Below are 27,523 nucleotides of genomic sequence, written 5' to 3' on the forward strand. Positions count from 1 at the left end.
CTTGTGTTCATATCCGTAAGTTATATATTTGTTGCACAGTTTCTTAAGTGTGTTTCAGATTTCCCACATTGTGAGTAGGCGGTGAACGCCTCACCGGTGGAACGTTAAACTCGAGGTTACTTTGCCATGAGTACCCGAAGTTGCGCGCCATCCGTGTTACACGTAGGTTATGATCGTGTGTGTATATGCCTAAATAGTCCAATGGAATACCTTTCCATGTTCTCTAACCGGTGCACACAGGGTTCATACTTTGCCCCAGTTAATCAAATCAGCTGGAGACATCAGCTGGTGGTTCAGGCTGCTTGGTTCTTTTATTGAAAATAATGCAACAACCTCAGATAACACAAGCTGCAACAAGCACTTGCTGGTGTCTGCCCCCTTGCTCGTCCAGTGACGATAATTATCGTAAGTAAGAATACAACCGATATAAAAATGCATCTGTGTCAAAACACGCCTTATGTGGCTGACGGATCGGCCTTGCTCGAACGTTGTAGAATAAAATCAAATTATAAGTTTTAAGTTACCATTTATAGGACATACCCATACTTATGGAATTGATTTTTGGCGGAAAAAAAGTGCATCTTATATTTTGGGGAAATACGGTATATCCATGACAATCCAAATTTTCACAAACGCTGATCAAAGTATTTAGACATTCAACGTGGCATCACTCAGTCCTACGTTCTTCATCATTTGTGAAGCGCTGAGTATTTTGACCATGTACAATAGGTTTGACCAATACTGCCCCCTAGTGACAAATGCAGGCTATCTACACATTAAAAAATGTCCACTCAATAGGTAGCTGTAGTTTTTGAGCATTTTTGGTTAACTTTGCCCAAGATTAGGATGATTATTTTGACCCAGAAAATTGGATTGAAAAGTTGGTGCGAAAACCAAAATATTAGATGCATGATTTTATGACCCCTGACGGAAAGGCTGCTGCTTCTGCTTTTCCTTTTAAAATGTTGGAAGTACATTTGGTTTTATTTTAAAAAAACGAAGAACCTGGCAATACATTTGTTGTCACTTGAAGTCGGTATGGGTCACCTTTGCTCCTTGTTTGATCAAATTCTTGACCCAACAAGTTCAAGTATTATTTGCAACCCAATGCACTTGGGTGTAAGTAACCCAATGGTCCCTTTTGGACCCAGCACCGGGTTTGTTGTGACCCAGCAGTTAAAAATGTATTAATGCACATTGCGATAAAAACTATATATTGGTGTGTATAATGGGATATTTTACTTTTAAGGGGTCTTTTTTAATCTATTTTGAATATTCAACAGTTGAAATATCTGTTTCAAATGTTTTAACACAAATGTTTTAACACAATTGGAGACATAACAAAGTGAGGGCTCTCACATTGGATGGGGCTGGTGCTGAGAGAGCAGCAAACCTCATGAATGAGTGAATTAAAAAAAAAAAAAAACTTTTGGGGGTGTTTTTGGTGTATTTGCATTTTTAACATGACTAAAAGCTACACAGAGTTCAATTTGCATAACACAGGGCCCTTTTAGAGGACCCATTGTGTGTGTGTGTGTGTGTGTGTGGGGGGGGGGGGGGGGCAGATTAATGGCATATGCCTTGATTTCCTGAAATGTGATTGAATGAAAATCTTTTAGTAAGACAGGATGCATGTTGATGTTGGCAGGCAGTGGCTAGAGATCCTTGGCATGACAGTGTTACAGCTTCACTCCCATGTTAATTGTGTGGTGTGAGTGTGAAGTATGAGCTTGTCCACCATATGAAGCCTTGCGTGTTGCCATCCTGCTCAGATGTGAGCATGGAAGGCGAGTGCTTGAGGCTGCCAAACGCAGAGTAGGTCCAAGTTACTTTTCGCATGCAGTTCAAGTCCGACGGACAGAGAGAGAGAGAGAGAGAGAGTTGAGCAATGGCACCGAGGAGGATGGAAACCAAACCGCTCATCTTGTGTGTGAAGATCCTGCTAATCTTCTACTCCTTCATCTTCTGGGTGAGACGCCTTTTTGTCAAGTTCGTAATCCGCCATTAGTTTTCATATTGAACTGAATGTTTTACAGATGTTTTCATGGACCACTGATCAAGAAATTAGGGAGTAGGTGTTGTTACTGTTGAATCGCATGAGGATTCAAGCCGTTAATTAAAACGCGGAGTTCAGAGTTCAGGCAAGGAATCATCTGAGGAATGATGAGAAACAGGGCGAAGCTATCTCACCCACTTGGTAATGAAACCAGTTTCTAACACAGACGTGTCCCAACTTTTTCTTCCAAGGGCTTTCTTTATACAATGGATGCGACGGCCGCTTGGCTAATTTTCACCTTCGGTTGATTTTAGATATATACATACAGTAGTATATCACTGTGACTAGGGGCTCAGGTAAACACAGATCACCTGTTTGCAGAGTTGGGTCATGCGACATTTGCAAACTGAGCCCTTTGTCACTGTAATGACATTTTCATCAAACCAGCCTTTCATCTTTACTAGTTTACTTTCCATAGAATCCAGGATTTTTTACAACTTCAGACAAGGGCCCTGCCAGAAATGATTATATGGGGTGGTCAGGGTATGGTCAGCAGTGGCATGCACAGCCAGAGTTTCAGGAAATAAGATAATTGTATGTTAGTATATAACTTTATTTTAAATGTAAATATCCAATTAATATTAAAAAGAGAAAAAAAACTGGCAGTTGTTTGGATCAGAAAGACATTGTGTAAGATTTAGAACGTTCTTAATTAAAACATTAAAAGGTCTAAGTGTAGAAGAGTATTGCATGCATGTAAACATGACCGAAAAATCCAATTTAAAAATCTCCGCTAGGCATAGGGGTGGCTTCCAAAAGTGTTGCTCACTCGGGTTGCCCAAGGTGTGGCCGTTGGCCACCATGTAGCGCCGCTCCTGTCTCCAGAACAAAGTTCATAAAACGGTGGCATCCATGAACGGCATAGTTTGGCTTTGATCTCATACTTCACAAATACTGCTGTTGAATAAATTGAACGATAATGGGTCCGACACAGAGCCCTGGTGGACTCCACATGTAACATTTGTGATGATGTGTTTTTGTATTTACACAACTGGTTAACCATGTGTGTCATGTGCATTGTGTGAGTACTTTTTCCACCTTTGTTGACAGGTGACAGGTGTGATCCTGCTCGCAGTAGGTTTGTGGTGGAGATTTATGTTGAGCCCTTACACGCTGTTGATCTCCAGCGCACCTTCCAACGCTCCCTTTGTCCTCACCGGCACCGGCGTTGCTATCGTGCTATTTGGCCTGTTTGGTTGCTTTGCCACGTGCAGGGAGCACCCTTGGATGCTCAAACTGGTGAAATATTGCTTTGATTTCACATGATTTGGTTTTAGTCTGGGTTTTTGGAATTGTTTAATTGTGCTCGGGGGACTTGGCTGGAAAAAAATTCACAGGTGGGTACATCACTGAAAAGATGAGAACCACTGCTTTAAAGGGACACTGTGTAAGATTTAGCCCGTTTTTTACTACGGACAGCAGGAGGTGCTGCATTTACCGTTGTCCGGAGTTACAACAAACATGGCAGCCTCTGGAGAAGTGCCACCCCCCATGTAATATCATTTCATGATAACGAGACCTACGATTATATTTAAAACATACTGTTGGTCGTTAAGAACTCATTTATTTGCAAATTAAATCGTACAGAGTGTCTCTTTAAATGATTCCTCAGCCCGAGCAAGTCATGTCAAGAAGAAACTTACTGGAATATGATTCATTTTTCACAGTTTAGACTTTTGGATTTTCTCTTGACCTTTTTTGATTTGTTGAATAACTTCTATAGCGTACATAATAACAACGAATCTGAAATGCCATGATCACATATCCTCTTGATGTCTGACCCCTTCAGTACGCCGTATTTCTGGCTTTGGTCTTCCTCATCGAGCTCATCGCCGGGATCTCAGGATTCATCTTCCGACACGAGGTTCAAACTACATAAACGGACTTTTCATTTCATAAGCCAGTATTGTTGTGCAAGTGATTGTGTGTTTATTTTGCGTTCAGATCAAAAACACATTCCTCAGCACATACAGCGAGGCCGTGCTGAGATACGACGGACGTAGCGACAGGAGTGTGGCTGTGGATGATGTCCAACGCAAAGTCAGTGTCTCTGCATTAAGTATTACCTAGTCTGTTCCTTCTCTCTACCTCTTTTTACAAAATGCTCATGAGCAGTTAGAACAAAAGCTTGATTTTTTAAATTTTTTTTGCAAAGCCACACTGAGGGTGCGATAGGCGAGCCGTGAAGTAACGAGGGATCACTGTACATAGGGAGTGCACTCAAGAACCTAGGACCTGGAACTCCCGCTTCCAGGAAGTGTCTGGGTTGTTTGCTCCGAAAACGAATCGACTTACATGTCATTTTGCTTTCTCCTCTTTGCGTAGTTACAATGCTGCGGTATCTATAATTATACCACCTGGTTCGCCAGTAACTACTTTCCAACCGGGGGAATCCCGGTCAGCTGCTGTGTTACTTTCTCGGACTGCAAAGAATCAGACTTGAAGAACGCCACTCTGGCAGCTCACAAAGTTCACAAGCAGGTGACAAGTGATGATGTCACGCCATGGTGAATTGATGAGTGATTTAAGTTCCTAAATTGGCCCCCGGTGAACAAATGTACGAATACGTGCAGGGTTGTTATGAGCTGGTGACGTCGTTCATCGAGAGCAACATGGGAATCATTGCCGGCATCACCTTCGGGATCGCCTTCTCCCAGGTGCTCACACTAGCATTGCATCACCAACCTTTAATACCCAAATACACTGACGCCTTGAGATACACTTTCAATATTTTGTGTGACCGAGGTTGAAACTTAAATCATCTTTTATTTTTTCCACATTAAAATAAATGAAAAAAAAATGTTTTGTAACGTTTGTAATATTGTTGTTGTTTTTTTTATCATTAGGAAAATAGCACGATAATGTTGTGCTTTTAAAACATGCATCGATAACACGCGTACATGTAAAAAATTAAGCAGTTTGTGCATCGTGATTGATTCATTGCGGCCCCTAGCGTGAGCTGCTTACTACAGTCATGCAGACAAAAAAGAAAAAAGAATTCCAATGACATAGTAAACTGTTGTAGTAGTTGTTTTTTTTTCACAGGAGATAAAGAAAATATGCCTGTGACTGTACTGTCAAATTGTCTGTCTACTTGGTTTGTGCCATCATTTGTTTTCGGACATCCACTGCTTAAAGCAGCAGTTGATAACTTTTTTTCAAAGATGATACCGCCAGTGATATTTTTTTAACGAACAAAAGACAATTTTTGGATGAAAAAAAAGTAAAATTTGTATCTTTGTGTCCAGAAAAAAGATAGTGTATGATCATCTCTTTGATATGATCATCTCTTTGATTTCTTACTTATCCGTCCGAAATTTGCTTCACTAATGAATGTACATCCGTATACAACTTAAAAAATGAATAAATAAGTTATTATAACACGATTTAGCAATAATTTGTGTCATGTTCCAATTAATTTCCTCTTAATTTGAAGACAAAAACGTAGCATTCTTTTTATGGTGTTAAAATAGATTTGCCGATACCTGCAGAAACCCTGTTAAAATAATCTCTTGTACCCAAAGAGATAATGGTACCCCATTTGAGAACCACTGGCTGAAAGCGTTCTGACATTATCACAGTTTCTGACACGTCCCTTTATGGAATGTATAATGGCGGAAAGGCGGGATAAAGAAAAGACACAGATACAATTTTGCAGGGTGCTAAGATCTTATGGCTACTTAGTAGTAGTATGATGCAGAAAATGGATCTAAGAGCTTGATCATGCAGTGAATTCGTCTTGCAAATCAAGGTTCCTCTGTTGAAAATATGGGCCCATTCTAACAAATGATTATGTGTACCCCAGCTCATCGGCATGTCTTTGGCTTGCTGCATGTCTCACTTCATCAACGCTCACCAGTACGAGATGGTCTGAAGTAACAACATTTCAGCCTGGAAACCTATGGAATCCCATGCAACACTGTGTAAAACGCAGATGACATCTATCTTCCGTCAATCTATCTACAGTATCTGTCTGATTTGTCCCCGTTGAGTTAAACTGATTGTTGACTACTCTCCAAAGGCCAATGAGTTCACCTTACATTCTAACTCCTGCAAATTTTTATAAAAGTATCTCGAGCTCTAATCTAAAATCCCATCAACTATTTTATTGTGATTATGAACGGTGCTGTCATGTTTACTTACTGTGCAGCACAAAGCAGATCCATACTTATCCATTTATGGTAGGTCAAATATTTTGATCAATATTGGAGTTCATTAATATTATTTGATCTGAGTTAAGCTCTCCTTTGCGTATGTCGCAAACAACCTGGTTGGTACACTGAGGGCTCAATAAAATACTCTTTGTTCATCAAAATCGCATCAGGACTCTTCCTTCAGCACACGGCAAAACCTCTTCATCTTCTGACCCATGGAAAGAGGTATTTTTCCTCACTGTTTAGGGCGACACGAAAGGAGGACAAGTCACGAGTCTGCGGTAAAGATTGGGTAACTAATATTAAGACAGAAAAGTAAATTCTGTATTGAAAGGAACATGAACCCAATCCAACCAAAAATTTACACTACACAATAAATATTGTGGGATATGAAGAAGGCAGCAAAATCCCCCCGTTTTCATCCATCTCGGGGCGGACATTTTGACACTTGCTTGTCAACCGAAAATGACATCACGACGTGTAATTTCTAAGTTTTGCTCTAGTGGCAAAGTGCTAAATTTAGTCTTTTTTAATGCATCTACATCAGTCATATTGATGAGTTGCTTTTATTGTTCTTTAGCTCACAATGAAAAACAGGATAGCTTACTGCCAAAATTGAACATGTTTGTCTTGATTCCGATATTTTAACCGCAAGCATGACATTTCATTCCATTGCTATGCTGATGACACACTGCTATATTTGAAAATCAACCTGACTGTCATGTTCTGTTGTTGTTGTTTTTTGTTTTTCTTTCTTCTATTGCAGGTTTATTTTGTGGATTTTCTGTTCATTTCAGGTTCGGGTTTATATGGCGTTTCCCTCACGTCTGTCTTTCAGTGTGAATTGTTCCACCAGTCATCTGCGTGTTTCCTGTGTCTCAGCCAATCAGCTTCCCCTGCCCTTGTTCCCTTTCAACTGTTGCATGTTTTTCCTAATTAGTGTCCAGCCAGTTGTCTGGTCATTGTCTGTGTGGTTGCGATTGCCTGTGTCAAGAAATCAATTGCCTCCCTGTAGCTTCTTTTCCCTGTGATTTTGGTTTCTGTTCCTAGTTTTGTTTGTTACGGTACTTTGGATTCTGTGTTGTTCAGTTTTGCTTTTAAATAAATGCGTCTTTTTGAGCACATCACCAAGCTTTTCTTGTGAATGTTAAAGATCTTAACTAGTGTCAACTAATTACACTTTTTCAAATTCAAAACCACTACACAACTTTGTCTTGGAGTTGTTTCATGCAAACAAATATTGCAAAGGGCTATAAACGGACGAGCTGTTAATGCATAGTATCTATATTAAGTACTAAACAGACCGTAAACAATTTAGTTGTGTAATTTCACAATTGATAAGTGGGCAGGCATTCCAGAGTGTTTGAAGCATTTCATATTTAGCTACAAGCAACTGGCCCACATAAAAAGTGCTCATGTTAAAGTTAGCTCTCAATTGATATTATTACTATCATTATCATTATATTGACGTGTGGACCACAAAGCTCATCTCCTTCTTCCCTATGTTTATTGTTCAGTTTGTTTTCTGACTGGTATGCTCTTCATCATCCCATCATCTCTTGCCGCATGTTTGAAGGTCCACAGTTACTTATCTTTTAAATAGCATTAGTGCGCTAACTTTAGCCCGCCGTAATGCAGACGTGACTCCCCCCTACACTCATCATTGAGTGTGGCGTACGTTATTTTGAGTGGCAGAGCTACAGGGAGCAGAGGGATGGCCTGGAGGATTATTTTCCACTTTCATGAACGCACTCAGCATAGTTATTGGAGATGAAAAAAAAAATCAATAGCTGGCTTTTGTCAGATCTGTGTCACTAAACCATGGGTGTCAAGCTCCATTCCTTGAAGGCTGGAGTCCTTTGTGTTTTCCGGGTTACTTTCCCCATAACACCGGATTCAAATGATTAGCTCATCAGCAAGCTGTGCATAGGCTTGAAAATTATCCTAACCGTTTGAACCAGGTATGTTTGAGAGGAAAGCAGTTACATAAGTACTGAATTCATCCTCTTCCTCTGCAAAATATACAACTATGAATGAAAAGTAATGAAACAAATGCAAACTAAATGGTACCACACAACTATAATTACAAGCAGTCACTATTGAGAGAGGTCATCTATTGAAAATGTTAGATCTTCAGACAATTATAACTTACGCAGCGGATTGAATAATTGGATATAAAATAAGTGTAGATATCAACACAAGCTCCCAGTGTCCACAGTAGTTTTCAATATGGTCTTTATCAAGTCCCTGGTTGACCATGTCACTATTATTTGATGTGTGGGAATTTTGAAAGGCCCTGCAACATCCTGGTGGAACTTCAGTGGTTGTGGATTTGGGTCTCAGGGAACTATCACCCTGGTGGAGCTCCAGTAGGTGGCCTGCTGTGGTGCCAGCACTTGGACGTGACATGTAGGACATGACTGCTTCCTCCATAACCATTCCTCTATACACTGAAAGACAGAACAAACGCAAACACCAATTTAATTTTAAAAAAAAAATTGTGAAGATACTCTGTGATGTCAAGACACAACAAGAAAAGGGAAAGAAGACAACCACAAAAAAATGTTCTTTACAAAAATACGTTCTATGAAGCCAAACACGACATTTGGATTAATGTATTTGTGGAATGTGAATTGAGCAGGAAAATTCACTGGCTTTTGTCCATCCCATGGGGTGGCCATTTTGTCATCTGTTTTTAGACAAGTGAGGTTACATAGAATATTTTATTTCAATTGAGGTGGATTCCCCCCTTTAATAATATTGATCTGATTTAAGATAAAAAGCCACAGCCAGTGACTTAATTTGCTTATTACCTCTCGATGGAAGGTGTGCGTGCACTGCAGTTCTCGAACGCCTCCGGATCCTTGCTTTAGGTCTTTATGGCAGATCATACACATGCTGTCAGCATCGCTCTGCGGTACATGCAAACAGATTGAAGTCAGAACTATTATTGTACACAAAAACAAGTGTAATAATCTGATTTAGTTTACTGTTCTATCCCTTTAACAAAATTGTTTTTTTTGTTTTGTTTTTATGAGTGTGTCCCTACCCTATAAACAAAAACACTTTGCACCAACGGTGCTTGAATACAGGGGAAAACAAAATTAAATTATGATACAATTAAAAAGCATTGCACGTGAAAAATACACAGACAGCACACAATGGATATAAAATGTCTACTTACCCCTGTTCAAAAGGCAGATTTTGAGGAGAACATAAATAAACCAAGATAAATCACTTCAAAACGATTTTACTGTTAATGTGACTTGTATAAACTGTACAACTCAATTGATTTTTAAAGCGCTTCAAGGAGGAAATTAAATAATAATACTATAATAAGTGAGAAAATAATAACAAAACAAATGTGAAGTGGATATGGCCATGTACAGCAAAAAACAAAACAAAACAAAAAAAAAAACAACCCACATTTGAACTTTGGTTGATGTAAGTCTGCATACATCCGTGTATCTGATTAACCCCAAATAAATTTTTGATGTTTCATGAGGTATTTCCTGTTTTTTTTTTCTCTTCTTTTTGTGATGAGCAGTGTTGTGTTTGGTCCAAACATCCCTTGCCAAATTATGGCCAAAAGTTCAGCCTTGGTTTCATTTAACGCTTACACGTTTTTCAACATGTGTTTACAAGATTTTATTACGGGCCAAAATAAACAAAATTGATCTTTTTTTAGCCAGGATTCCAAAATTGATGTTGGGTATAACCTCACAAATGTACCGGTAGCGATAGCTCTCACCCACCAAAGACATGACGTTGCGTCTCCTGAACTGGCTTTTTCTCTCCGGCGTAACGGCCTCTGGGATCGTTGGTATCAGAGATGGTCGTCGCTCTGTGGCAGGCGCACAGGCAGCATCCTCCTGCTGCTGGGATGGCAAGAGGCGGCGAGAGGAAGAACGTCGCAGCAGAGTCTTGGCGGTCACAGGAGCTCGAGTGCAGGAGTGGAGACGAGAAAGTTGCATGAGAGTCGACTGCGCACACAAGTATGAGTTGATTTTACTCACAGGAAGCAAAAGTGCACACACTTTCCACTCTAGTTGAACAGATAGCTATGGAAACGGTTGTGGTGATAAAAACTTAATTACCGCATATTAGGAATTGACAACTTAAAAAGAGGGGTTCACAATTTTTCATCACTGCTGCCAGGGGCCCACAATGGACCGTGAACCTTCTTACCTGACAAAGATGCCATTCGTGGACAAAAGATATTGCACTAACATAAAGCACATTGTGTAAATATAGTTCATAGTCAAATGTATCTGTCCTTGAACCACTCTTCAACAACACAGGGATTGAACCAATGAATAGTCCTGAGGTGTCAAACTCCAGTCCGCGATGGCCAGTGTCCTGCATGTTTTTCAAGTTTTATTTGCAGCTTTCTTTGTGTTGCTGAAAAAAAGGAAAACATGCAATACACAGAACCGTGTGGACTGGAGTATAATGGTTGAGGACTGAGGGTTTAACAAAAAAACACATACACATATTATTTTTCCCCAATGAAGGACTGCTCCTTTCATGCACAAACGATACCAATCAAAGATTTATTTTGTGCAATTTTCCCCCACAAAAGACAACTCACCGAAGAATCTGTCATTAATAGTACTTGGCCTACTCACTGCAGTTCTGCTGCTTCTCCACTGTCCTTGTGTTTGTCTAAGCCACGTTAAGGTACTTCAGAAGGTATGTTGGATTTTTACAGAGTTTCTGCAGGTATCAACACATCCAAGATAAAGCTCATAAAGTTCACTTTGCTTCTCAAATTGATAGCAAATTAATTGGAACAACATTTTACATTGGGAAATATTTAGCCTTTCTTAATTTTATATGGATGCACATTGTCATCAGTGCCTCAGGTTTTCAGCAGATGGGTCAAAAATAAAACAGATGATATCACACAAGCTACCTTCTAGATTTGTTGAATAAAATACACCTCAAGATACCACTAAAATTTTAGTTCTTAAGTATAATAAATCAGGCATGGTTACCATAGCACTCTGTTTTTCATTCAAAAATGCTTTGCACTGACGAAGTGGTCGTCTGAAAAAAAATCATCCAAGCCACCGTACATGTTTGCAATTCCAAGTAAATCAACAAAAGTGGTCCGGTATAACTCTACCTAGGTACAACAAGAACAATTCTAGAGACAGTTACCGGACAAGGCAGCGATGATCGGCGCTTCGTTTGAAGACGTGCTGCTGACTCCAAGCTGATTCTGCTTTCAGGTCTGCCCTCTTGCCCCTCCACATCCTGCCCCTCGTCCGTTGTCTTCTGCTGCTCGCCACCTCTATACCGCTGCATCCAGGCATTGAAAATCCTGGCGTCCTCTTCCTCGTCCTCCTCCTCTTCCTCGTCCTCCTCCGAAATCACTGGGTTCTGGTCTTCTCCGAAGACCTCGGCTTCGTCTTCAGAATCCATTCAATCAAATAAGATTGCGAGACAGCTAACTAGGGGATAATTAACAGGCTGGCGTTCATGTATTAATGGACATGTTAGAGGTCAGATTAGCTCTTACTTGGCTCTAACAAACTAATACAATGATAGTCGTTCTTCAGCTATGCACTGCCTCTGCTTCAATCTCCTTGCTTGTGTTGCGCTCGCCAAAGGCCCGATAATCCATTTAGGCAAAGATGGATAAGGCCGGTTTAGTGTATCTGTGTCAAAGTAGCCCGAAGGTGAGAAAGAGGACCGTAACCTGACAGTTTGCTCACCTAAATAAGAGTCTACTTAGCTAAAATGCATACACGCCCTGTGGGATGTTACCGAAGGTTTCTGTAAGCATCACTAGATCTAATTTAGGCACTTCAGGGGTTTTTCTCTATTTTAAAAATGTTTTGTGAATGCAGTAGTTTATTATTCTTATGCAAAATGAAATAAAACAAAACAAAAAGACAGAAGAATACATTTATTTTTCATCGTATACGACTTCATGTACATATATGTATATATAAATCCACACACATATATACATGCGGTATATATACAAATATATTACACACACGCCAATTATAAACTTATTTAGATCTACAGTATATCCGTAATGTTTATGTTTACTAGTCACAGTGGCTGCTTTCAGCCAATAGTTTAAACAGGCAAAAACAAACTTTATTAGGCACACGTTTTTCTATTTTTAAGTCCTAAACAGGCAAGAATTTTCAGGATTTTGGAGGAATTTAGGGGTGCATTGGAATTCGAGCAATGACTGTTATGGACGCTTTTGGATGTTTTGCCTGTTTAGACTATCGCCCAAAAGAGGCTGCTGTGCCTAGTAGAGGGTTAAATCTCTTAGTTGTAGATGAAAAAACTTGTTTTACGTTGAGCGAAGGGTGCTTGGCTCTATAATTATCAACAAACAGTGGCAACAGTGGCCAACTGCACTTCGAGGGATCAAAAACAAAAAAAAACAAAAAAAAAATGCTATTTTGATGTCTAGAATAGTTGAAATTATCAGCTGAGAATGGAAAAGAAACACGTTTTCAGGAGTGTAGGTGTCTCCCAGCCGACAGGTGGTGGGTTTGATCCTGACTGTTGACCATGCCCAACTGCACTTGAGCAAGAAACTGAGCCCCACTGTTGCAAAATTGAGCCTCTGTTTTACATATATATATATATATATATATATATATATATATATATATATATATATATATATATATATATATATATATATATATATATATATATATATATATATATATATATATATATATATTTTTTTTTTTTTTTTTTTTTTTTTTTTGGGGGGGGGGGGGGGGCGCAATATTACGATTGGTTGTGCCTTAACGTGATGACGTAGGCATGCATGGGACCGGATGTGTATCCAACTATCCTCTGAACTTCCGGCATGATGGCGGTGAAGTTCGTTTTTAAACTTTAAACGAGGACTCCAAATGAAGGCAGACAACTTGTCAGCATTATCACTCACTTGAATTTCCAGTTCGTGACGTCCATGCAATATGGGTTCGTGTTGCTGTATTTTATTTTATTTTATTTTAGTTGTTGTAGGTTTTGTGAAAGATCATTACTTCTCGAGCGAAATAGTTAGCCGGCTAGCATAAACTGTTGTGACTATTTGCGAACGCTCATATTTCATGGAACAGATCATCAGTTACCATAAAGTGTGATGATACATACATTTCTTTTTTAAGATGTACGGATTTATTAGATTTAATTATGAAATAATGTCTCAATTTACCGCGTTCACGTGTTTGTTGTTTGGGAAATCAAACAATCAGATTTCATGTGTTACAGTTCAACTGGCTCCCGATTTCAGATGTGGGTCAATTGTTGACATATTTTCTGTTTCCTTACTGCGGATTCGTCACAAACTACGTGGAAACTGTCTAACTGTCCTGTTCATCAATAAACACAGGAAACAAAGCGATTCCCTTTCAACTTCTAATTGCAGGAAAATGTAAACATAGTAAAAATCTAAAACGAATAACCTAAATGTTTCGAGCGGGATTTGAACCCGCGGGGACGAACAAATAAATGTCGCATTTCCATTGAAGTTACCCGCTAGACCACTCGCTGCCACAGGTTCGCTTGCGCAAATACAATACCTGTTGAGCCGACCGGGTGTCCCGGCATGTTCCTAAAAAGAAATTCCTAAAATTGGAGAAAAGAAGTGTCTTCAAATAACTCGCGGTTACACTCTTCAAAAATCAAGTCTTATCTAAATCAGTTACTTAGAAAATGTTGCTTCTGTGTGGGCAGTCACACAAGCTTCTTGTTGTCATGTGACTGGTTCCTATTAGTCCATATTAGATTCTTTTTGCATACAGCACACAATAGGAAACTAATGGCATGGCTCAGTGGCAGTGTGGTCATCTCCCAACTGAGAGGTTGTGCGTTTGATCCCCAACCATCATGGCCTACTTGAAGAGTCCTTGAGCAAGATACTGAGCTCTTAGTTACTTTGATGATGATGCATAATCAGTAGATGAATGAGTAGTCATTGTAAAGCGCCTTGAGTACCTTAAGGTAGAAACGTGCTATGTAAGTGAATTCTACGTTGCCACCCACCTTAGCGAATTGTTACCTTTTGGTGTTATTACATCCTAACTTGTGCTGGTGCTCTCACTCCACAGCTTGTCCACTCCCCTTCGCTTCGCTGCGTCTCCTTGTCCCTCCTCTTCGTCTGCTGACGGCGGCAATGTGGCAGGTGGCACAGCAGCAGAGTGTCAAGAGTTACGGGATTCTGGAAGAGTTAATCTCGCTGATGACAGAGGCAGTACCCCAGTTGCTGACTGAAAAACAGAGGAGCCTGCTGCTGCTCGCGCTCAGGGCCAAGGTGTGTCTCGTTATTTGTCAGTTCAAATAAGCAATCTTGTCCTGAAAAGCACCGTTTGCATGCGTCCTACATGCATACTTTCAAATCAATGTATGTCCCTCGGACGCATCTTTTTTTTTTTACAGCAAAATATGAATAATCATCCATCTACCCTTTTATTCAACAAAACTTGACGTTTTACGGACATTTTCGACAACATTGTCCACCATGTTTGTTTTGATCTCCCGAAAAAAAGAACATTCATCGAGAAAAAAAAGAACACAGCTTTGTTAAATACTGTCAATGATGCCTCACGGCATAATGATGATCAAGTAGACGACAACTAGATTGTTGTCACGACTATGGTATGAAGTAAATTAAAAATAAAATTGCACACGCTACATAGTATAGTAATTCATTGCTACTGTATTCACTTGTCATAAAAAATGTGCACGTGGCTATTAATATGTTAATTAATTAACGTGTAGTTTCGGTTGAGGGGGGCAAGAAGTCGGTAAGTTTATGATTTTGATGACTTAAAGTGTGACTCCCCGATGGATATCAGAAAGTTGTTCGCCCGCCCGCAGCAGGAATAAAGCAGGGGAATGAGCAATGAGCAAGGTAAATTAAGTCTTAGCTAGCGAGGCAACATAAGTCTGTCTTAAATGCTAAGTTAGCTAACGTTATTCCTTGTGTCAAGCCCAACCCTATTCATTTGCTGTACGAGCTGTCGGGGGAATTTGCATTACTGTAGTAATGCATTGCTACTGTATTAACTAACATAAACAATGTGCACATAGCTAATTAATATTATAAATGTTTTCATGTGTAGCTGCACGAAACGTAAAAACAACAGACCATAAGCAGCAAAGCAGAAGCAGATGATAATTTTGAAAACGCAGCATTGAACTTGTGTTAGTTGACAGATATACCAACTGAATCGGGGTGTCATATTTACGGCCCACAAGATAATTTTATGAAGTACAAAAATGAGCTGAATTTTTTAATAAATGAAAACTTGAAATGTTTTATGGTTTAGTAATATTAATATTTTATGATTAATAGCGATATTGTACTTGAATGAATAATACATTTGAAATCTTTGTTTTAAAGTTAAATAAATGCCTACCATGATTTTATTGTGGGATTTTTTTTTTTTTTGTCAGTACAATACAAACTTATGTGTGTGAAAATGTAAATGTCACTACAGTTTTAAAAGAGGTATTACAGTTTTATCTTTTACCACAGGTGAGTCTTCTCAATGCTGATCCACAGACTGAACACCAGGTCCACCAGGACAAGATAGGCTCCATTTCCATGGCATCCGTGAGGCTCACACACACTCTGGTTTAATTACTTTGTTTTCATTCAAGTGTCATCATCATTTTCACACACTTAAAAAAAAAAGCACATAAGCTGTTGATGATTTTGAAATGACGATCTATAGTTTTTGTGAGGACCAATTTTGTAATCGACTCAGCTGAATTAGCCCCTTTTTTCCCTGCTCCAAAACCAACCTTTTAAAATGAATGTAAAGGCATATTTTATTCAACTCCAAATTATAGTGTAACATATTCACTTTTATTTCTAGTTCATCTTCTACAAAGTAGTCTCTATAACACAATTTAGCATAAGATGCTTCATGTTGCGATTACAAGTCATTTTTGCATGTAAACACGGTTGTCATGATAGCATGTACGGCGTGATCAAACTGTTCACTTTTGTGTTTTTTTTTTTTTTTTGTCTGTTTTTTTAGCCGAGCACACTATCACAGCTGACTGACTGTGATTCTGCCATTTTGACACTGACTGAAAAAGCAAGTCCTGCAGATAGACAGTGTCTCTTGAAGGTCCGACCAAAAGCAAAAGATGTCATACAGCTCAAAATTAGCCTGACCTTTCCTATTTATGTTGTTTTTGGCTTTGTTTTTTCAGGATGTGTTCAACCAGACGTTTGACGAGGCTCTACTTACCCTTCTTGCGGACTTCCTGGCCAAGCTGGAACAACTTTTTCCTGTTCCTGACTTCAAACAGGTATGCTCCAATTTATGGTTTTGACAAAAACTGGATTGTTGGGATGAGACTGTCGATGTCCTATTCTATGTAGTATCTAAAACAATAAATAAACCAATTAATGCCATATATGCAGGAATTGCTTTAGAATGCTGAAAAAATGCTAAACTGTTATTCTGTGGAATTAACTGGATTGGTCAAATATAGCATGTAAGAAATTTATTTGGAATCGTTTGACTCTTTCAAGAAAAGTTTAAGGAAGGGATGAAATGTTGTATCTCGGGATAGGGTATAGGGATAGGATAGCTACTTATTTTGCCATTTTCAGCAACTTATTTAGCCATTTTCAGCAGCAACAAGTTAATACGTTCATAATTCATTTAACTTATTCAATCCCCAAGTTTTTATTTTATTTTATTATGATTTTTATTGTTTGAACATTTCAAAGAGTCCAGACCTTCAATCCCAGGTACTTAATATATTTCTCATTTGTTTTTAGAGTGTTGGGCTAAACTTGTGTCAAAAGTAGCTGGTACTAAATGAATTAACTGCCTAAGTAATGAGTTACTCTATGAAATGAAGTACACATTAAAGTAATTGATTAAGGTACTTGAGTAACTAAACTAATCACTTAAGTACTCTATACCTAAAGTAATTGATTACTTTTCTAAAATCGGAACCATCAACAGGAACTGCTTCTTATTGCACACACGTGGACAAGCAATAGGCCCTTGTTTTTTCAGGCTGCGTCATGGCTCAGTGCTGCCCCCGCTGGCCTGGCTGACTGTTGCAGTCTGGCTGACAGAGAGGACCTGAAAATACTTCTTAGTAATCAGAGCTGTCAGTTGGGTCAAGTCACTCCCACAGGTAGAAATGATCGACCTGGCTGGCTGTACTTGTTTGTTTGAAGCCACATTTAGAACTTTTTTTGTTTGTTTTTTTTTTGTGTAGTTGATTGTGACGCAGAGATCGTCCTGCGCTCTGCTTGGTCCCACCCTCTCATCACAAAGCTGACCAATCCTGAGCCTCCTCATCTCAGTGAACAAGCGCAATCTGATTTCCACACTGCCTTGGACTGTCCCGCCCTAAAAGTGAATGCCGATGTAATCGTGGCGTTGGAAGATGAAGAGGAGACTGTGAAAGGCCAGATGCCAATGCCAGCTGAGCCCAAGTCAGACTTGGGCTCAGCCCCGGACTCAGGGGCAAATGGGTGAGGTCTTTTTCGACCTGCTGTCACCCATCATGTGCTTAACGTAGCTCTCATATCAACTTTTCCAACCAGAGTGGAGGACCCGGATGGAAACCAATTGGGACATGTGTCAGATAAGCAATGCTCTGAAACCATACACAGTATTTCCCATCATGCTCGGCGAGTGGCTCACAAATGTCCGCTATGTGGGAAATATTTCATCTACCGCTCTCAAGTAAGTGTCTGTCCCAACACCTTTTTGGTCAAGTGCTATTCCAGAGTGCACTTTGCTGATCTGTTCGTCTGCAGGTGATACGTCACCTGCATACCAGCAAGTCCTGTGGCTTGGCCTCTGCAAGGCAGGCTGAAGCACCTGCCGGTGATGATGAGCGCCCCTCCTCAGAACTCAAAGACAAGTCTCTCCGCTCCACCAGAAGCCAAATGTGTTTCCAGTGCGATGCCGTCTTCGATACCAAAGCCGAGCTGATGTCGCACCAGCGCAGCCACCGTACCCGGCCCGTCTTTCGATGCGGCCAGTGTGGCAAGGAGTTCCTTCACCTGTCCACTCTGACCAATCACAAACAGGCGCATTGTGACAGCAGCGGGTACATCTGCGACCAGTGCTACAAATCGTTCGGGTCGGCCGAAGAGAGAGACGCCCACCTTCTGCGTCACCAGCCGGCTGACCTTAGCTGCACCGTGTGCTCCAAGACGTTCAGCTCGCAAGCCAGACTGCTGCGACATCTTCAGACACACACGTTAGAGGGTGCGGAGATGTGCTATCGTTGCCGTTTCTGTGACCAGACCTTCTCAGGTAATTTAGACAGAGCTGGCAAAAATGACTAAGTACTTTTGTCAAATAAAGACTTTGTAAAAGTAGGAGTTCAGTGGTGCCTGGAATAGTTAAATTCTGACAAGAAATGGGAAGCAACCATTTCAGGGTGTCAGCCTAATGCACGACAATGGCTGGGATAGGCACCAACAAGCCTGCAACCCTAGTGAACATAATCGGCTATAGAAAATGGAAGGATGGATAAATGAATTCCATTGGGATTTTCAAAATTGCAACCACCTTCAACTAAAAAAAAAAAAAAAAAACAACCCAAACTTAATGTTCATTTTCCAGTGGAAAAAAAATATTGGGAAAAGAAAAGTCTAAAAACATTTGAATAAAAACTGCTTGAGTTAAATTGTCATGTTGCTCCTTCTGGTGTGCACATCTTAGTCATCCGAGGACAGTATAAGGCTATGACAAACATGGTGTACATGAAAACATGACAGCTCCTCAGTACGACAAACATGGAACTATAGCGTACATGAAAACATAAAGGGTTAACACCACAACAAAAGCGTTGTTTGCTATTCAAGGATTGTGTCTATTGTGTTATTAGTTATGTGGTTGTTTTAAACGCCAACGTGATTATATTGTGGTTCGTTTGACAGTAAACCTCAAGTGGAAGTGGTTCTTAAAACGACTCAAAGCCTCTTTTTTTTTATAATTGTAAACTTTTCGCTAAATGTCACTGATTGTTAAGTGAGTTAACTGCCACCACAAAGCGCTAGCATCTTGAATTTGCCTGCAAAGTATCAGTTATGTCACTCTTATTTGACCATTACTTCCTACTTCTTGAAATGATTCTCACCAAATGGTTAACGTGTCAAATTCCCTGTAGGCGTGACTCTGCTTCGTATCCACCAGCGCTCCCACACTCCCCGCTCATACCAGTGTGACAAGTGCAACAAGACGTACGCCTCGGTCAGCGGTCTCCAGTCCCACCGAGCCAGTCACGACGCAGAGACGCGCTTCCTGTGCCCTCAGTGCGGCAAATGCTTCAAGACCGGTGACGGGCTGGAGGGCCACATGAGGCTGCACAGGGGCGAGCGACCGTATCGCTGCTCCTACTGTTCCAAAGATTTCACCGCGCTCGCCGGCCTCAACGTGCATGTGCGGCAGCACACCGGCGAGCGGCCGTACGTGTGCACCGTTTGCGGCAAGGGCTGGCCGTCCGGGGGTGACCTGCAGAAACACATGAGGGTTCACACAGGCGAGCGGCCGTATACCTGCCAGGAGTGTGGCAAGGCCTTCGCCCTCTCCTGTCACCTGAACGAACATCGTCGCATCCACACCGGTACGTTCCACTGCTCTGCGCTCTTAAGGGCCTGATTTACTGAAAGTTGATTGCTGAAAATGGCCGCAGATGTTGTATCTTATCTGCTAATTGGCCAATCCACAGATTGCATCCGCATAACTGGCCAACTTGCAGAGTGACTGGTTATCTTAACCAACCTATCTAATGAAGCTCTTTGTTTAGCTTGCTGGGTGTTTTGGACAGCAAGCAACCAAGCTGCTTTAGTTAATATGCATCTAGCTAGCTAATACCCATCTAATCTGTCTGCCTGCCTGCCTGGCTGTCTATCTATGTCAGTGTGGCTATGCCTGTGTCTGTCTACCCATCTATCTGTGTCCGTCCATCTATTCATCATCATCACTGAAAATCGATCAATCTAATTTGGGGGAACACAACAACAAACATGTAGTTGTAACACATTAGAAAAGCATACCAACTTAGGCACTCATTACAGAAAAATGACATGCCAGCAGAAGCCCCGCGCCTGAAAAAGGAAAAGGCTTGGCTAGGGCTCCCCACTGTGCAATGTTGTTTTTGCGTCATGAAATTAGGAATGTCCCAATCTCATGAATCGGGCCCAGTCACATCATTTTCAGCTGATCAGAATCAAGGTGGGAAAAAAATGGCTGTTTCTTCTTTTTTTTTGTGCTTCAAAGCAAGAAAATAATCCACAGGAGCACAGACATTGCCAAAAGAAAAAAAAAGTGAATTTTATAGCAGTCTCTTGGCCTCCTCACACCGTCGTAGCTCGCGAATGAACCTAAACTCTCGTTCATCATGTCACATCATTAGGATCGCATGAACCCATGCTCTTATTTGAGCTGCTTCTCATCCTCTGTCATCACGAAGTTCCATTGCCTAACCGTGGCTTAATTATGCCCAAATCAGTGGGAAAAGGCACCATGCTACTTCCTATTGGCTGCTTGGCAACCTGCATCAAATCAGGGCTGGTTTGTGTTCCGCTCCAGGTTTTGCCCTACCCAGTAGTAAGGCACACGCATGAACACAGAATTTTGCTTTCACTATTTAGGATCTCTGTAAATCAGGCCCTGAATTTTTATGTCCTATATGTAAACGTTGCCGATCGATATTTGTGAAATTCTTTGCCTCTAGGCGAGAAGCCCTTCTCCTGTCCTGAATGCGGAAAATGCCTACGGAGGAAGTTTGACTTGAAGAAACACTTGTTGTGTCACAGCAACAATCGACCATATCCCTGCGTGTTGTGTCCCAAAAGCTACACTCGCAAGACTCACCTGAACAGACATCTGTTGACACACGGGCCAGCTGATGCTGAAGCAGTGGCACCTGACAAAGTTTGACAGCTTTCTTTTTTAATTGGAAGTTTTCCGTTTAGTTTTGTTATCCATGATATTATTGTTTGATATTTAAGGTTTTTGTTAAACCCGCCGCAATAACAGGACTTTCTGGGCAAAATTGCTTTAAAAAGTTTTCACAATTCACAACAGTTGGAATATAAAAATGTTGACCTGAAACATCTTTGCTAAGCAAATTCCATGTTAAAATTGAGACCGTGTTCAGTATGAATTTACAAGGTAGCTCTCATTCATTGAAATTGTTAGTTCATGTTTCTGCCTGTATCTCAATTGAGGATGAAGAATTACCTAAATTTATTTGGAGGTAAGCCGCTCTCGTCATTCAGCATGCCAATAAGTGAAAGAAGGCAAACTTTGTTCTTTGTATGCAATAGCATTAAAGGGAAACTACAGTACATATATTTATCAAAGGGCGCCCTCTCCCTTGCCGATTTCTTAACTGTTTGGCTCTCGTCTGTTTCGCTCAGTCAAAGTAGGACAGCCTTCATCAGGAAATACAACTATTTCAAAAATATTTATTTCTTAGGACTCGAGAAATACCAGCCGCTAGAAATGCCTATTTTATGGTAACCGGCCTATTCATTTAAGTCGACCCGTGTCAGTTTTGTCTCAGCAAGACAACCAAAGTGAAAAACACAAGGCGTCATTGGAAAGGTCAGGCCGCCGTCTGATGAGCGCACTAGGACTAGCTCAAACCAATTCAAAGATATGGACCAAAAACAAATGTCCACTACAGTTGACACAAATGAATCTCAGCTTAATAAGTCTTAGAGATGTTCAAACCTTTCTGACGTTTGAGAGATTCAAAATGACAATGAGGAACAACATATGCACGTCCACAGAAAAGCAAAAGTGTTTATTGACCAAATCATTCATAAGCTGGAGCTCAAACTACACCATGATGACATTTTAGATGAGACGTGGCTGCAATGTGACACGCGGTTGATAGCGTTGCCTTTGGCAAGCCTGAAACGGGGCTTTCGTATGTATGATTACTCCTAATATGTTAATTAAATGTACATTTTATAGTAACATAGATGACTGTTGCCTTATCAATCAGATTCATTCTTGAAACGTTATTTTCATCCGCTTGCTTCAACAATCTATTCGTCGTCTTCAGAGTTTTCAATGACTTTCCTCATCCACCTGCTCATCCTGAAGACATGCGTGAAGAAGCCGTACTTGCCATCGCGATCGCAGCCTTCGCCCCACGACACAATGCCAATCTGGTACCAACGGTTTTCCGCCGGGTGCTGCAAGAACAAGGAGTCTTTCAAACTCATCTTCATTTGTTTACTTCCGGTCGAATAAAAGTCGATTTTTGATTGAAGGGGCGGTAAAATGTATCATCAATGGCACCGAATGAGTTAATATCCTCCGGGGACCTAGCCTATTTGTGTCCACTGTCCATTATGTCTCAGCGGAAAGGGCAGGATGTCCTCGGCTGAGCGCATTCGGCTAGCTCGACCGCGTCGAAAGCTCGAGACCAAACGTCCTCGACAGCGGACACAAACGAATAGGCTGGGTACCAGGATGATAATCGACAAGTCGACTGATGTTTCACCTTCATCACAAAAGGTCCGCCGCTGTCTCCCTCGCAGGCGTCCCCTCGCTCTGAATCTTCAGGTCTATATCCTAAAAAAGGGTCAGCGCATTTTAAGGATGGTGTCCCACCTTCTCCCCAAAACAACGGGAACGGACCAAACAAACGGTACCTGCGCAGAACATGTTGTCAGTGATCCTGACGGAAGTGGAACTCTTGCAGATGCTCTGATCCGCAATGGGCAGATGGATTTGCTGAAGGACTGTCGGTAAAGCTCTGGCAGACGGGCTCCAGGCTTCTTTCAGGTTCCCCCAGCCGGTCACTCGACCTTTGAATCCAGCGTTCATCAGCCTGTCGGCAATCGAATAACGTCAGTCTATCGCCGTCATTCAAAAACGGCCGTGATAAACTACAGCATTTAAACATTTTAAGTGTGTGCGGCTCACATTTTGGCCACCTTCTTGTTTGGGAGGCAAACGGGGTGGATCTGGTCGGTGAAGACGATGGGTCGCCTCATGTGCAGTAGTGCGATGTCCCGGTTCAGGTTCACCCTCCAGTCGTACTTCGGGTGGACGATGATCTTGTCGATAGCCACGATCTTCTCGATGTTGCGTTCAAACCTGGAAAAGCAAGGCTCGGGTAGCATCGCCGACGCGTGACCCGCAAATGAGTTCCCCGTCGCGGCAAGTCTTACTTGGCCCTGTTGTGTTTGCCCAGGCGCACCAAGATGTCATTGGTGGTGAAGTTCTTGTTCCAGGGTGGGTAGAGGATGCAGTGAGCGGCTGTGAGGATCCACTGGTCGCTGATGAGGCTGGCGCCGCACAGGAGCTCCTGAGGGCTTCGTTTGTATAACATCACCTGCCTGAGGGACATGCAGAGTACATTTGAGCACCGTATCCTGGTGAGAGCCAGTCTATTCTTTTGTGTCCACTGAAGCGCACGCTTGTTTTTGGTCCAAATTCATTTGAACTTTGTATCTCCTGAGAAATTATTTTGGAGGTATGAAGAACTATGCACAACAGCAAATTCTGACTTAATTGTAATTTAGAGACAAAATTCTGTGAATATCAGAAATCATGCGGGATCCTCATATCTACCCCCCAAAATTTCAGGTGACCCAAAGTTCAAATGAATCAGGACATAGAAACCAAAAAAAGAAATATCTGACTGCAATATTTGTCGCAATCCTGACTTAAAAGTGGAAAGTATGACTTTAAAGTGACAGTTCTGAGAGTGGTCAAAATTCTAAACAGAATCAGATTTACGCCTGGATTTATTGTGAATATTTTATACTCTTTTCCAAGTAAAAAAGTTCACTTGTAAACTTTTACTCTGTTTAGACTACGACCCAAAAATATAGTCACAAAAATGACTGTGTAGTAGTCTTGATTAAAAAAAAAAAAAAAAAAACGCGAGTCTGCCCTGGTACTGTGACTACACATTCACTCCCTTTGGCAGCAATACAAAATTTAATATCGATTTTAACTAAGCCGGCAGCAAAGGAGTTAACACATTCACTAACATTGACGGCCATAGATAAAAAAAATGAATAAAGTTCCAAAAACACTTTAACTGGCCTGGCGGTGAAAAAGTTAACCCCGGTATTTACGGTAACTCCGGACTGGTTACCATGGCGAAGAGGACACCTCGGCGTCGGTACCCCCAACGATGCGCTGCTGTTGGTAGGATTCCAGCAGCTGCTTCTCGTTGGCGTCCTCCTTATTCTGCTTTTCGAACAGGGGCCTCTCTCCACACACTGCAACACAGAAGCCATCAGCGGTTTCCGCCAGATAGCGGCTTTGTTGCGCTTCGCTCACTAAAAAGAGCTCGGAAGGTCTTACCGGTCTCCCCTTGGCCAAAGGTGCGAGGGTTAAAAAACGCTTTCTTGGCGGGGGCGTGGACGGAGCGCTCGCGGCCCTCGGTCTCCGGCGGCGCGTCGTAGTCAATCAACTGTTCTTCTGCGTGCGGGAATACACGCGTGAGAAAAGCCAGATCGGCGTGATGTAGCCACTGCTCGAAATGTTGCCGCTGGCATCATCATTTACCGCAAAGCTGGAGGTCGCAGTAATCCACGGTCATGTTCCCAGACAGCCGGACGTAGCACCACGGGCCCTCGGGGTCCTTGTCAGGGTTACGGCACTTGTTGGCCTCCAGAATGACTTCGGGTAAAAAGTCCTTGCCCTGGCTTAGCTTCTTGACCTCCGGTAGGGACCACTGCAGGCAGGTGTGTCCCCCCATGGAGACGGACAGGTCGCCAGTGTAGTCCACACCATTTTCCAGTAAACAGTCACTCGTCTTTTTTGGTGCAGGGGCCGCAGTGGGGGGAACAAAGGTCTCCCCTTGAAGGAAAACAATACGCCGTTAATTCATTACAAGATGAATTCCCACCCGAGACAGCGTGATGCGCTCCCATTTTGGACACATTTTTATTTCGTCACCATAAAACATTCAGGCCAAGTGCACACATGAAAACAATCGGCCTCCTGATTATATCTCTTCCCTATCAAGGATTACAAACACCCAACAATCTTTCTCAATGGATATTCCTAGAAGATTATCCTTAGTTGTGTGTACGTTTTTTTTTAGAGTGGATTTCCCTCCATAATTAGGTCCAAAACCAGCTGGTCCCGACAATCATAAATAATGAACGTCGTTAAGCTTTGCGACAAAAAATAAATCTTATATAAAGCCGAGTAGCTAACCAATCGTGACGTCACAGAATTTAGCCAATCAAAGAAGCTCTCTGACGAACGAGACGCTTCAGTAAACAAGAATTATGTTACTGTTTTTTTGTGTAATTCCAAACGTATCGGTATTAAGCGGTCACTCAAACAAAGTACAGTAGTTTAATATCTTACCCAATGTTTATCCATCCATTTTCTGAACCGCTTATCCTTCCTCACTCGAGTCATGGGAGAGCTGGAGCCTATCATAGCCGTCATCGGACAATAGGCGGTCTATTGTTGCCTTTTTTTTTTTTGTACAAATAAATCATTTCTGAAGCAAGTACAGTGTTTGGTTGCCAACATTGCTCCCTAGCAACTCTCCCGTGGCCGATCCTCTTCGGAAACACTCGGCAACTATCGGCGCAGAGCAGGTCATCTTTGCGTTTCTGAGCTCGCGTATGATCACGCCATTGGAGGCCTTTTTTTTTTTTTAATCGAGTAGCTTTAGAAAATCTTTATGTGTGAGGGTGTCTGAATCGAGATTATCTGAGCAGCCCACACAACACGACCAAAACTGTTAAATACCTGATGTTTTATCTATGTCAATTTGAGCTAATTAACAGACTTGCCACATATGGGAACCCTGCAGGCCTCCTTGGGCACCAATGGGTCCTGAGTGAAACACCAGGGTCCTTCATCTCGTCCGTCTGGGTTCCTACAATAGTTCTCCTGGAGGATGCTGCCTGGTTCTGAAGCGTTGAATTCCCTGCAGAGGGACACATTATTAAAAACTGCCTGCATGTACGTTGAGTTCACGAATGTGTTTGTGTGCCTCACACAATGAAGCTAATACCTAATGATGGGATGCGGGAAGCCGTTACTCCATCTTTGGCAAATTCTACCTGATTTAGTGATGTGGATGTTTCCTTCATAGTTGAGTCCTTTGCCAGAGATACACTGACCTTAGCACAAAAACAAAAACAAACACCTTCACTGGAGTCATGAGGTTTAGAGCACATTAACCACACTTTCTCAATTCGGCTTTTACCTTTTATACAATCTTTGACCAAGTCGATGTTGGACTGTGTTCGTACGAGGGTTGTTCCCTTGCAGTCTGTGGAGGGACGCATTTACGCAGTTTGTGTGCTTGCGCGAGTGGACTTTGTTCGTGTTTGATTAAACTTCTCGACGAGTCAAAGAACTTGAATCGGACGTAACCAGAAACTGTTCTTCGCCGCGGCTACATGGCGTGTTGGCAAAAGTAGCACAACTCAACTATACCAGATGTTAAATACTACAGTGGACTCACCCAGATATTTTTGCCAGAAGTCTTCCTGAAAAGCAATTCAAAATTATAGTTGAACTCTGAGTTGCTCTCACAAGTAACGAGTCGAAATGAGTGACTGCGTACTGTTTTGTCGGACTGCTCGAAGACTTCTCGGGCTTCTTCGTGGTCGCAGATTTCTTCCACGCATTCTCTCTCCAAGTTCCCTGAGTACAAGAGTCAAAGGCTGACCTACGTGGACGTGGTTTGTTTCTTTCATTTTGGGGAGTTTCTCACATACCTGGTTTCAACTCCTCGAACACCTGGTTTGCTCGTCGCATTCGGATGAGAACCTCTGAGGCTCGTTTGCTGTCAAGGAAAACTACACAAACAAATTTAAATATGCCTTTTTTGTGTGTTCTTGCTACTTTGACCACATGGTCTTGAGTCACGGTTTATAAAATCAATCGCAGTTGGGCCTGATTTTTGAAAAACAGCGGGACATATTCATATTTGGTACCAAAGGAAATAAAAGGATCAAATACCATGTTCTGTCAGACAGCCGTGCAGCAGGAACAGAAGAACAGCTGCTGGTCCCACCATGATCTGCGGTATACCTCCAAGTGAAATCTCATAACCAAATCCAGTAGATTGCTGGTAAATCTCTTTGTCGACCTCACGTCATCTGGTGGGCGGGAATATTGACAGCAAGGTCAAAGTATAATTTGGATTGATGAGGCACCTTTTCTTTTTCTTTTTTTAACCCTTATCCATCTGCCTGGTGTAATATGACAAGCAACATTTTAGCCGGATTCCTGCTTTTGATCTGCGCGGCTGGATTTGTTCTCTGGACATAATGTGATTGTGTAGGTAACCAACTGTTTATCTGGATACA

General features: G+C 41.6%; 4 protein-coding genes across 4 annotated transcripts; 2 read left to right on the plus strand and 2 right to left on the minus strand.

Annotated features, from left to right (window-relative positions):
• Positions 1-82: 82 nt before the first annotated feature.
• Positions 83-6,328, plus strand: LOC148427401 (tetraspanin-7-like). Its single transcript, XM_088402584.1, has 8 exons — positions 83-405; positions 1,844-1,969; positions 3,107-3,295; positions 3,846-3,920; positions 4,001-4,096; positions 4,382-4,537; positions 4,630-4,713; positions 5,862-6,328. Exons 2-8 carry the CDS (start codon positions 1,889-1,891, stop codon positions 5,928-5,930), a joined length of 750 nt encoding a protein of 249 aa, XP_088258710.1. The 5' UTR covers positions 83-405; positions 1,844-1,888; the 3' UTR covers positions 5,931-6,328.
• Positions 6,329-6,760: 432 nt separating this feature from the next.
• LOC148427402 (uncharacterized) lies at positions 6,761-11,819 on the minus strand. Its single transcript, XM_088402631.1, has 4 exons — positions 11,374-11,819; positions 9,966-10,193; positions 9,024-9,122; positions 6,761-8,660 (listed from the first exon to the last, which is right to left on the minus strand). The coding sequence occupies exons 1-4, from the start codon at positions 11,635-11,637 to the stop codon at positions 8,550-8,552; spliced, it is 702 nt and encodes a 233-aa protein (XP_088258757.1). The 5' UTR covers positions 11,638-11,819; the 3' UTR covers positions 6,761-8,549.
• Positions 11,820-13,049: 1,230 nt separating this feature from the next.
• On the plus strand, positions 13,050-25,022 carry LOC148427403 (uncharacterized). The gene is made up of 11 exons (XM_088402441.1): positions 13,050-13,179; positions 14,310-14,512; positions 15,740-15,817; positions 16,248-16,340; positions 16,426-16,524; positions 17,247-17,370; positions 17,455-17,713; positions 17,786-17,927; positions 18,002-18,506; positions 19,366-19,821; positions 20,935-25,022. Exons 1-11 carry the CDS (start codon positions 13,176-13,178, stop codon positions 21,138-21,140), a joined length of 2,169 nt encoding a protein of 722 aa, XP_088258567.1. The 5' UTR covers positions 13,050-13,175; the 3' UTR covers positions 21,141-25,022.
• On the minus strand, positions 21,985-27,317 carry f2 (coagulation factor II (thrombin)). The gene is made up of 15 exons (XM_088402466.1): positions 27,174-27,317; positions 26,930-27,010; positions 26,776-26,855; positions 26,674-26,698; positions 26,413-26,478; positions 26,218-26,326; positions 25,994-26,130; positions 24,744-25,037; positions 24,540-24,656; positions 24,328-24,454; positions 23,393-23,560; positions 23,145-23,318; positions 22,871-23,049; positions 22,720-22,790; positions 21,985-22,408 (listed from the first exon to the last, which is right to left on the minus strand). Exons 1-15 carry the CDS (start codon positions 27,229-27,231, stop codon positions 22,259-22,261), a joined length of 1,836 nt encoding a protein of 611 aa, XP_088258592.1. The 5' UTR covers positions 27,232-27,317; the 3' UTR covers positions 21,985-22,258.
• Between the last annotated feature and the right edge of the window lie 206 nt (positions 27,318-27,523).

This window comes from Hippichthys cyanospilos, chromosome 2 (assembly GCF_059441005.1).
Source record: "Hippichthys cyanospilos isolate Australia breed blue-spotted pipefish chromosome 2, RoL_Hcya_1.0, whole genome shotgun sequence".
NCBI classification, from domain to species: Eukaryota; Metazoa; Chordata; class Actinopteri; order Syngnathiformes; family Syngnathidae; genus Hippichthys; species Hippichthys cyanospilos.